The 12,614-nt window shown below is 35.4% G+C and overlaps 1 protein-coding gene across 1 annotated transcript in view; it reads right to left on the bottom strand.

Moving 5' to 3' along the window:
* Positions 1–12,614, bottom strand: part of LOC140161509 (multiple PDZ domain protein-like) — a 55,567-nt gene that overhangs the window by 21,884 nt on the left and 21,069 nt on the right. Inside the window, exons 14-22 of the mRNA XM_072184923.1 lie at positions 12,234–12,372; positions 11,752–11,858; positions 10,695–10,941; positions 9,657–9,852; positions 8,695–8,754; positions 6,621–6,728; positions 5,575–5,750; positions 5,011–5,120; positions 4,555–4,665 (exon numbers count right to left, since the gene is read on the bottom strand). Coding sequence (XP_072041024.1) covers positions 4,555–4,665; positions 5,011–5,120; positions 5,575–5,750; positions 6,621–6,728; positions 8,695–8,754; positions 9,657–9,852; positions 10,695–10,941; positions 11,752–11,858; positions 12,234–12,372 — 1,254 coding nt within the window. The remainder of the gene's footprint in view (positions 1–4,554; positions 4,666–5,010; positions 5,121–5,574; positions 5,751–6,620; positions 6,729–8,694; positions 8,755–9,656; positions 9,853–10,694; positions 10,942–11,751; positions 11,859–12,233; positions 12,373–12,614) is intronic.

Raw genomic sequence — 12,614 nt, 5'->3', positions numbered from 1 at the left:
CAAAGTGTAAGTGTGTTTACCGGATTCCACATGCACACAATTAAGAGATACCTGCGTTAGTTTATTAGTGATGTTAGAAAGACAATGACTGATGAATGAATAGTGAGTGTAAGATTTCTTGCATTTGCTTGCAGCAAAATAAATGAGATGAAACAAACTAAGAAAGAAATTAAAAATACAAAATCATAAAACTGAAAAGTCCTGATGGCAACTTTCTTGATATAAATAAACTTGAGGTAGAACTTTCTCTAATACAATAATCTTGACAAAATGAACACATAGCTAGCACTGTTCACTTTGTCAAGAAACAAAATAAAAAGTACTCTTATAACATCTAGGTTTCCATCTAGAATATTTCTGATGGGGAATACTTCTATAAAAAATATCTAGACAATTGCAGTTTGTAAGTAAGGAAAGTCTGTCTTGTCTTAATTCAAACCATATTATGCGATTCATTATTGAATTGAAGGTTTTGTGTTCCTATATGAATCACATTTTAACCCTCTTCCAAATATTTTCTATCAAATGACGTCAAAACAATAGGTGTAGGAATGGATGCAAGTGAGAAGGTATTGAAGGAACATGTTGAGTTAATTATGATTGCCTAGTAAAGATAGGTAGGTTGAAAAAAGACTTAAATCAAATTGACAACTCAATGATTAAGGGGTAGGCAAATGGTTTGGTTAGAGTTTATGTCCTAAAGTTTAAGTATCAATGTAATAAGTTGAAACATCACATTCAACCTAAAATAGCACCCAGACACTTAAAATCAGCCAGTTTCGGGGAGGAAGGCTTATCAAAATGTTGCATATGAAGGTCAAAATTGGTATTTTACACACACAAATATGTGACATGATCAAGGGGAATGTGTCGGATGTCGCTAATATTGTTTCTGAAATATTGGCAAAACCAGTGTTCAAATTCTTTTGTTTTATATTTTTTTCAGCCATTGATAAATTGCTCATAACTCGGTAACCAGTTGTCCGATTTTGATGGGGTTCGCATCAAAATGTAGCATTTGTAAACTGCCAGAAAATGATGACTCATTCCCCTTGATCATGTCACATATTAAAAATACAGTCTATATGAAGCCAAAATCATCACAATCCTATGGTATAAATGGCAATTTTATGTAGACATTTGAACGAATTCAGTTGTACAGGTGAATTGAGAAGGAAGCAATTACACAGCTGCCACTTGAAAAATTATGTCGGGTTGCTTATTAGGAGAGGGCACTAATTAGGTTGAATATAGTTTCTCAACTTTGCAACTGGGAATTATGAAAATTAAAAAAAAAACTTAACTCACTATATAACATAAAAAAATTCTAAAATGGTCACAATTAATCAAATTCAGACAAATCAAGCTAAAAGATGGTAGATGGGTATTAATCATACAAAAGTTAATATTGCATATTCATCAAATTAATTTGGCATGCATAGATTTAGTAGCATGTACATCCAAATTGTTATCTAAATCTAACATGCTTTTTATGTAAGGTTATATTTTGAAAACCATTATTATAAAATATCTGAACCAAATTTGACAAAGAAAAACCTTGATAGTTGTAAGTCACTATTCATGATATAACAAATTAGGACACTTATGCATGGCAAGTATTTGTGAAACTGGGCATAAAGCTTTCAATTCCTACTTCACACCTTATTTTGCATTATTGTAAAATCTATCATAAAATTCAATCATGGCACTTCATTATTTACAAAAATAGTCTTCTGACCTTATCAATAAGCCTCTCATTTAAGAGATACAAGTAAAAAACAGATGATGTAAATGGAATACCCCATGACATTTGCACTGACCACCCTATTTGGAACCTTTTTGAATTAGCAGCCTGCTGAAAATCTTCAATAAGGAAACACTAGTTCCCTGCTCACAACCTAACCAAAGACTCAGCATGATGATATTGACTATATGTGACATGATCTGGTCCATGGGGGCCAAAGGCGTCAAATTTGAAACTGAGATAAAAGTAAAAAACAATAAAATACATAAGAAAATAGACATCAAAACACCTCATAACTTTAGAACCAAGTATGCTGGACCTTTGGTTTTTCAGTAAATGATAGCCTATTGTATGTAAAATGTAATAATTACAGTAACTCAATTTTCAAAAATGCCTCCTTTGGCCCCCATGGACCAGATCATGTCACATATGATCAGCTTGTAATATGCGGGACTCATAATATTGCGGATTGATATGGCATGGTGTACACATACACAGCTGGGCGCAGCACCCAGATATGAACTGCGCTTTGAGCAATGAGGTAGGTACGCTTTTGTGAATTTACTGGCACTGCGCACAGTAACAAAAAAGAATAATTCTCACCTATTACAAGCTGACCAGTGTACTTTGCTGACTGATGCAGTTTCAATTGGGCAATTCCATTTAAAATCCACACTACCCCTGTGGAAGATTTGTCTAAAGTCTTCCACAGAGGGCGTATGAGTTTTGAATACAATAGAAAATTGGGTAACTTCCATTTAAAATACTCACTCCCGTTGTGGAAGATATAAGTAAAGCCATAATCAGAGGGAGTATGGGTTTCAAAATGATTAACCCTGACTTATTACATTTGAAAAACATACTCCCTCTGTGGAAGATATTTCCAAAATCTTCCACAGGGGTAGTGTGGATTTCAACTGGAATAGCTCATTGATTCACTGCCATCACAAAATCATGAATGCTTTAGTCCGCTACTAAAATGGCCCCTATCTTGGCATTGATGTGTTCTTTGTGTGCAGTACAAACTACCTCTTTGCGCTTCCATGGGTGTTTTCCCAGCTAAGTCAATAGGCCTCGCATTGAGTATACCAGAAGCCCTCTCCCAAACATGTATGTCATAATTTTACAAGATTTAGGATTTATGTCACCCTTCATGTGGGTCTTTGGTCAGCCTGCACAGGCAAGGTCTAAAAAAGAACATGTAAATCCACATTCCTGATTCTGTAATAATAGTAAATCCACTGAATGAAACATTGCCTTATAGTTTTATATAAGTTATCCTTAATATCTACTATAAGACTATCAACAAATAAATATATTGCACATTTTACAGTGTGAATGAATGAACAAACATGGCTATAGCCCTCATAACTACACAATTCACACTTTGAATACAAAATTTCTCCAGGGAACAACTTTTCTGCCCCGCGTTAAGCTGTTAAAAACACAGCTGATAAGCATACAAGATCATGAATTCATGAAATAAGACATTTCAATGTACAACACATATAAATATTTCTACAAATGTAGATTAGGGTATTGCTAGATTTCTCATTTATTGCCTGTTAAAGTTAATTACATACCATAAATCATAGCGACGTGACCTTTGGCCAATAACATGCAAATGGGCTTTGAAAAGCTTGAGTCTATATAAGATATAAGTGAGGTGGTTCACATCTCTTGAAAAGCATGAGTTAGCTCCTATTAGCCAAATTGTCCGAATTAGCTCTCATCTGATCTGAGCAATACCCATTAATTTACCCAACATTGCAGCTAATTTATCAACATTGCACCTACCCACAAATCGTATTATATTAATTAATCCACCAGGTTAACTTGCAAAATGCTCATTATTACTTCTCATCATTCAAGCCCCAGTTATTACCAAAATTGTCTCCAGCAATAAAAATATCTTATATATATATAATGGTAAAAAATTCTTGCAAAAAAAGTGCAGTTGTTCTATATATGTAGTGTAGTGCTCTCAAATATGATTGGATCAACAGATGCATTTAGCTAATAAGTTGTTCTATTTGACTGTATATGTATTTGTAATCCTATTTACACATCTCAGTAGAAGTTTTTTTAAAGTTTTTTGTTCATCTTCCTTGGCAGCTTGTGGGTTTGTTCTAAACAAAATTCCTCAAGTAATCCACAAAAAATATGAAGAATATAACCTGGTCTTGGCCACCTTTTCTTGTACAAACTTGCAGAATTTGTTTGGTGGTCTATACTTATGGCAGTTTCGGAAGTCTTAGAGCTAGGTGGGATTTGCTAGTTTCTTTATTATCACACATACATTTTGTGGAAACCTATGTGTATGTACAATACAGCAAAACTTGAATGAATTATAATTTCCATTTGAGAAGTAGGTGTCCAAGACCACTTACAATTCTAAGGCTCTTGTCAAAATGTGGTTGCATACATTTAGATATTTAAAATCCAATTTCATGCTAAAAATGCGCTGAAATGGACAGGCAAGTGTTTGTTGAAATTGAAAGTGAGTAAGAAAGCTTCCTATCTTTTATATCTATATGCATGTCATCACTTTGACAAAAACCTTGATTACAACTTACAGCAACCCATCACCACCACCAAACACACACAGTACAAAATTTGAGCTGAAAATAAAAATGTGATCTTTCCTGCAAAAGGTGCATAATCAAAATGTTCAAATCAAACCATAATGATAAAATAGTAACCCATCACCACATACACTAAGAGGACGTTTGAAAGCGCCCTCGAATTTCTCGCACCCGACTGTTAAATCGGCTGTGAGAAGAGGTAGATAGAGATTGATCATCACTTACACGTGATCCGGGTGAGACGCTCTGAACGGTGAAAAGCACAGGGTTGGTTGAGTTGCGGATGATGGCGACTGCCTGATCATGCGTGGCCTCTCTGAGATCGCAACCATTTACCTGAAAACCGTAAGAAAACAGTGGGAGAGTATTACATACTGTATACATATGAAATAGCACAAAATTAAAATGATATGGGTGAATTTCTGGTCAAAAACATGCAATTTTCTTCATTTTTTTTATATTTTATTTAATTTTTTGAAGTCTTGCTGAACTGCCGGGCTCTCCGAGGGAGAGGGTTTCTCAGGCATTTTCATTGTTTGTGTGTAGTTCCAGACCCATTTGGTTAGCCACTTTGAAAGTGACTCTTTGTCACTATTTGGCTTTCCCAGCCAGGTCGGGTTATCTTGTTATTTCCTCTTTAAATACCGAATTCATTACACGGTGCTGATGGTATTATCTCACCTCTAAGATACGATCTCCTGTCTTGAGTGATCCACTCTGGCCAGCCGGGCTCTCTGGTAATACATGCTTGATGTAGATACCCCTCATTGTCTCACCATCATGTGTGCGACCTGAATACAAATTAAGCAAAGACGGCACTGATATAATAAAGAAAATGAAAAATGACATAAATTATGTGAGAATCAAAAAGTAACTGTTTATATTACAGGAGTCAAAATGTTTGTTTTTTAAAATTAAAAACCCTAAACATTTAGGCTTTTGGCTGTCCAGGTACATGGTAGAGTATAGCCCTAAAGTGTGATGCCTTCTCAAAACACTCAAAAGATAAAAACATGGTAATGCCACCTTATGATGAAAATACTACACTATGATGAAAATGACAAACTTGCAGACACTTTTTTTACGTGGGTGCTGTGCATAGCAAAGTCAGATAGTGAGTAACTCCTGAGGACTATTCACTGAGCTAATACATTACTAACTTACAGAAAAAATAGCCTCTGAAGGATTACAGTCTTGACTATAAGGATTATATTAGACACGGTACATGACTGAATAGACCCTTACCTCCAACAATGCTGATACCAAGACTTTTGCCAGGTTCTTTGTATAACTTGACAGTCCTGATATCCTCAGCAATTTCTTCCATTGGTGGCACCTCTTGAGTTGCTACAGGGGCAGCTTGCACTGTGTCTGCCTGAGATGGACGGATGGAATGATCGGGACTATCTGCTGGAGGTGGCCTGGATATTGAGGTGAACATTCAATGGATAATCAATCGATCAACTTTATGTAAATACTTTTCATAATTCTTGCCAAGAGGAAAAGAAAACAATAACATTTTCAAATGCAGAAGGGTGTTTATCATACTTTGTAAACTCATTTATAAAATAATCGGCAAAGGGTTAAATTAGAACATGAATGGTTATTTCATGAAAGTTCATCTGTGTTGGTATAAATCATGATTTTGATTTAAACTTTTGATCCAAACTCAAAGAATTAATTCCTACCTCGGAATTTTCAGATGGTACTCCATCTTTCATCAGCGAACAAACTTCTTTCTCAGCACTAACACTTGAAATGAAAGTAACTTTTCCATTTGAATCTCACAATATCAGAAATCTTTGTAATCCTGTCAGAATCCTGTCTATGTACATGCATATACGATTCTATTATGAACTGTTGTACTTCTTTGTGGCTTGGCATTCTAACCAAATTCATGCCCATATCATACTAGGCAATAGCAAGGAACGTAGAGACGTAACTTCTGTCTTTACTAGTAAAGCTATTGTCGATATCTGATTGATAAGTCGCTAGCACAACCTATCATCGAATTGCAATCAATTAACATGTTGAAGGCAACTTTGATGTTACATCGCTAGCCATGACTGAGTGCTGTTGTTCAAATAGCATTTGAAAACTAGCAATTTTGAATGACATGCTGGAACTTCTAGTGTGATTTGCCTTATAGTAAAATCACACAGTTCATAGCAATGACAAATATGACATCTAGAATAACATAGCACATAGACGATGTAAAATTGATTGTTTAATTGACATTCATATGAAGATAAATGGACCTGAGAGTAACCATCAATCCATCTTTTTCAAACCTTTCTTCCATTGATGGCACAGGTGATGTAGGCACTGCAGGAACTTCCCCAACACTTGACGGATTCTCACGATAACTTGCTGCCACCGATGCTGGGATATAGGAAATGCTGTAAGGAAATCAACAGGAAAAGGTTGGTGTGAGGAAAAGGTTGGTGTGAAAAGGAAGAGCAAACATGTCTGAAATGTCACTATTAGCCGTTAAACCCTAGGGGTGGTTTGGTTGTCGATGGCCTCAATGTTGCCTCGGCCTGGTCCAATAAAGGTGAGGTACCCAGGTTGTAATGTATTGTCTTCAGGAGTTAGTGAAAAGCAGGCTGTGACCCCATTAAAAAGTAAGGGTACCAGGCTGCAAATGTGTTGTGGGACACCAAATACCATTACTTAATCCTAGGGAAAGGTTACAATACCTGGCAATTCTCAGGGACCAGCACCTCCCTCCACCATCTCTCCCAGTGATTTACCTTCGACTGGTTTACCTTGCCAGCACTTTTCAAGAACTGTCAAAAGTTGTATGTGCGTACTATAGTATTTTGGTCAACCTAGATGATGGTCACCTTTTGGCCATATCGTGGTCCTAAACCCTCATGCCCTAGCGGTTTTTTGGTTGAGGTATCCGGTTCAACCCTGTGCAAAGGGAGGCACCCAGATTATAGCATTTTGTAAGCATTTTGCGGTGTTCAAGATGGTTAGGCTACACCCTTTCACCAAAAAAAGATTTTTATTAACACCCTTTTACCAAAAAGTTATTTTTTTATTAACATTGGGTTAGCTTTAGTAATTATATATTCAAAATAATATAATAATATATGAATATGAACAAAAATGAAAGAGCAAAAATCAAGTCATAAATTAATATGTGCAACAGGTATGGTATGCCCTTATGAGTCATGCAGGCAGACCTCAAATTTCAGTTGTAATTAAAGACCAATTTCAAAATGTTGCACTGCAAGTTTGATTCTAGAGTGTACAAATGTTACAACAAGTTGAGGCCTGCATGCAAAGCCTGTGTGATTATATCTGCATCCCCTTTAACCCACTGAGCCTTGTGATTAAACAAAATGAGATCTATTTCTCATGAATATTTGACAGTTTTACACAAGTCAGAAGGAAAACCTTTTGAAACCTACAGTGATTCCTTATGCCTGTGACCTCTCATGATCTCGAACTGACTAAAGAATAAAGAAGCGGGTAGTGTCAGATTCAAATCAACAGCTTATTGTCCATAACACAGTTTCAGCATGTGATATATATGTAGGCAATCTTACAGCAATGCCTCAATTTTTACTTTCACAACTTATACCTACGCTATGACCTGCATTATTATGTTCTCAGAATCTTCCTTCCTATACTTTGTACAGAGTTGAAGAGTCCAATATAATCAACACTTGGACTCAAAACTTGGACTGTGTTTTCTACAATTTTTTGACCAAAACTCATTTTTGACCAAAATCACACTTTTGACCAAAAATCACATTTTAAACAAAAAATCACATTTTGACCAAAAATCACATTTTTTACCAAAAGTCATGTTTTGACCAAGAAAAGATTCTGAAAACATAATAATGATAAAATTGGATGGTTTTTTCACCCAAATACAAAATTTATTAGTCTCGCTATGAGTTTAAAAGTATTGGACTCGACTTCGTCTCGTCCAATATTTTAAAACTCATATAGCTCGACCAATAAATTTGTGTATTGGGTTCAAACCATCCAATTTTATATCAGTATGTGGACTACAAGGAAGAGTGATGAGATCCAAGGAACATCATGGTGTAGGCTACTAGTCAAACTTTTGACTACTTTTTCTCAGCCTGTGCATGCGCTCTTGGTTGATCACTAAATCAGAGTCCCATTGTGCAGGGTACCAGTGCACATGAAACCCAAAATGTTTTAATTTCATGGGTGGAAAATTGACTTAAATACCACATGTCTCATTTTGCTTAATCACATCCCAAAAATGTTGATTATATTTTCGTAAATGGAATAAAATATATTTTGTCTTTTGTTATTTACTTAAAAGAAATATAGAAAAAAACACACCACCAAACTTATAACCCATTTAAAATTAATTACATTATGCCATCTTGTATAGCTGTCCATGTCGACACTTCCGAACAATAACCGCTGATGATGCTTCACCATAAAATAATACAACAATAATAACACAATAAAATAATAAGCTAAGATACTAAAATAAAATAACATTAAGGCCATGCAGTACACAAATATATGAGCCCACAAAAAATCAAGATATAAATGATTAATCAAGCTCTAAATCATTGGTAATTTAATCAACTTATTAATAAAAACTAGGGACAGCAGTTACTTTTAATGAGATATTAGCTACGTTTAGTTTAAATTATTCAACTACAAAGCAAGTATATTAAAAAGCTTATTGTTAATGGGCTTAGCTCTGCCCTCTTTCCTATATATCAAAAATATTATCCACTGTGAGAGTTAGGGATTAATTAGCCTCCCTAAAGCAATTTTTTTGCAACCCCCCCTGCCACGGTCCAAAACTTCCCCAATGTCTATGTCTTCCACTTATGTCTAATTAAAAATGATAACAATCATTGCTCTTTCCTATATATTACCCCTCTTTGAAGTTACACAGCAGGAAATTGAGACATCTGAATATCATAGTTAAATATAGAGCATGGGACAGGGAAAGAATTTGTTGACATAATTAAAAAAGTAAACATAGTTTTAAGTCAAATTTTGTATGTTTTTGCTGGCTAACAACTACAGTAATAATCCCGATGTAATATCTCTACACGCAACATAAATTGAATAAAAAACAATGGAATACTGACAATTATAAACACTGAACAGTATCAGAGATGGAGGAATTTGTCATAAGACACATATCGTGGACAGAGAATGGGTACAGTATATGTAGATAATATGGTACAACATCTATCAAAATAAAGAACAAAATAACAATAAACATAGCACTGAAATCAAACAAATTGAGGACCGTAACATATTTTAGGTCTATCTCTATTCACAAAGCCAACTAACACAAGAGCACTAACCTTATATCTGTCCTGTCCAATGAACACCTTCTAATTAATGAGCGAGCCTCCTGGTTGCTATGGTTACGGATGGTTGAGTTGTTGACAGCGGTGATGTAATCGCCTACAGCCAGACGGCCATCTAGTTGTACTACACCACCTCTGATGATACTTTTCACAATTACACCATTACCCCTCTCGGCATGGACGGTTAATCCTGTCGCAATAAGCAAACAAACACAATGTGTACTAAAATGCCAAAAGGAGAGCTTAGGTACAACATCTTTTTTGGTCCTATAGCGTTATCGGTGCTCGAAGAGGTACAGATGGCACTTTTTATCGTACCCTGAACATTTGTACAGTGCATTTGTTTTTTATTTAAATAAAAAACAATAAGACTATGCAAGTGTTATTTATTATGCTTGATACAATTTATTATATATTCAGGGAGCGATGTAGTCATCGGTACCTAACCGGGCACCGATAGTTCTATAGGACCAAATTGGATGTGGTGCCTTAACCAGCTGTAATTTACAGACTGATCCATCCTGTGATTTCTAGCTTAAATGCAATACATGGAAATTAAGTATTTATGTTGATACTTTTATTCTGTGTTCTCTACACTGCCAAGGGCAGCCTGTGCACTGTTTTGTGGAAATGACAGAATCGATAAGAATCATTAAACCAACCTATACACCACAGTGTTTCCTATTACCTGAAACCCTATGGCCAAATCCTGTGATAATCAATGTGAGACTACATCCTGTTGGACCAGAAGGCCCAAGACATTTTGAGATGCACATCAGCAAATACTATCCGTTGAGTCATCTAGTCTGATACTTCCCACTGTTGATCAGAGGTTTTTCACCATTGATGTATCAACAAATTTGAATTCTGAAGCATGAAATTTGATACCAGACCTTAGAATTTCAATGTAGGGCCAACTGGCCTATGAAATGGCCTTTAGGACTGAGGGACTACACAATATTATTTAATGGCCTGTGAAAATGTTTGCATATTTGATCTGTTTTTGCTCATTTTATGATGCACTAAGCTTACCTAAACCTGCATTGCTCTTCTTCAAAACAAGAGTTTGCTCCAAAACTTCCGGCAAAATCATTCCTTTGCGACCAAAACTTGACCTTGACCCTCTGTCTGTTGACCCAATGCTGCTACTAGGACTAGATGGTTGCTCCGGTGAGCCCAGAGATGCACCGCTTCCAGAGTTCTTGGGAGTAAGCACAGGTTTGGGTGGGATTGTGGGTGGTTTCCGTTTGGGCTGGGGTGGTGTGGAACTGGCTGAAACCTGTGGGAATATGGATTAAAAAAAAGGAATAATAATCACATCTTAGTTCTATTTTTGGTATTTGATATTGTATCATAGATATGAAGTTATGTGTGTTAATACACCTTTTTCATTGAAGTACATGTACGCTACAAGATTCCTATTGGGTCCGCCTGCACAAAGGATCATCCATGTCAGGATTTTAAAATCGATATATTGGCCACTCAATATCAATAAAAATTGATAAATATATCTTTCTCCCAATTTTACTAGCATTTTCTACATTCAGCCATACATGATAACCATGCATCTGTTATTAGATCATCCCTTAGTTTTTTATTCGTTGCTGGCATGGAAAGCCTTCCTCCTAGTCCTTGGAATCCCTGTGATACAATATCATCACATGACCTAGGGCAATTACTCAATTTCAGTTCCTTTTTCCTGATTGTTTGATACTTTTTTTTTCATTATCGGCAACTTGGATATATAGATTTTCTTCAGGAAGTGATATCGGCAATATTGATATTATTGGATAGTAGTATCAATATATCGACGGTTCAAACATGATGAAGAATAATCTTTTGCAATTGAGAAAGTTAAATAAATAAATGTCAACTCCAGAAGATGGTAGACAAAACAACAAAGTATAAATATGTTCTTGCCAGCCAGAAACAAGAGACTTCAAGCTTATTTGATTGCAGCTGGGTAGCCACAACATGTATTCTTTTTCAATATTCACAATAATTATAACCCCAAAAAATGAGAGAATATTTCTAAAATGTGATTAGACCCAATTTGCATGTACCTAGCATCTTATGAATATAAACTTACTTCGTGTCTGGCTGCTGATGTCACTAAATCTGGTGCCTTAGCCTGTGCCTCCACAGATACGGAAGGACTTGCCTCAACTGTTGCCACAACTGAAGCACCAATTAATCCTGCAATATCAAATTGAAGTCAAGAAGTTACATTGTGTATAACACATGAATACCAAAATAAAATGCTATCAATCAAAATGAATCACTTAACAAGAAGGAAATCAAGTTTCATGTTTCCATTTAATATTTTAGTCCATTTAAAAGGGTAACAGTGTGCTGAAAACCCATTTCAATTAATTTACTTACCCTAATATACTTGTTTTCTAAAAACAATGACATTGAAAATAATTTGAGCAATTTTTTTTGCCATCATACCATAAAATTTAATTTGATCAAAAAATCAAATGACACACTTTGTGTGTAAAAGTAAGTGCCTCACTGCCCAGACACTAGAGTACAATTCAATTTAAAAACCCAATACAAGTAATAACATACCTTCAACAGCTATAGGTGGAGTGCTCAGTCTTTCTACTTCAAGAGATATGTTAGGGGTCACACCAGCAAGTGATACATTGGGAGTTGCTGCAGAGCCATCAATGTCAGTGGTGGTTTCAATGTGTGGTACAGGTTCTTCCTGTAAGATCCAAAAGTAATCAGTTATTTCAAATTGGTTCTTACAGTAGTTTTCATTTTCATGCTCTGTTTTTATCTTAGATTGAGGCCTACCATTCAAATAATATATTTCCAAATTTTGAGTATGAGAAATTCTGATATAAGAAGCAAAAACATGTATACATAACATGTATACCAGAAACCACTACATTATTATTATTTTATTCAAACCATTTAAACAAAAAATATCTTGATTGTTAAATT

This window comes from Amphiura filiformis, chromosome 1 (assembly GCF_039555335.1).
Source record: "Amphiura filiformis chromosome 1, Afil_fr2py, whole genome shotgun sequence".
NCBI lineage: Eukaryota > Metazoa > Echinodermata > Ophiuroidea > Amphilepidida > Amphiuridae > Amphiura > Amphiura filiformis.
The sequence above is the reverse complement of the archived record's forward strand: the minus strand, read 5'-3'. Positions and strand labels throughout refer to the sequence as shown.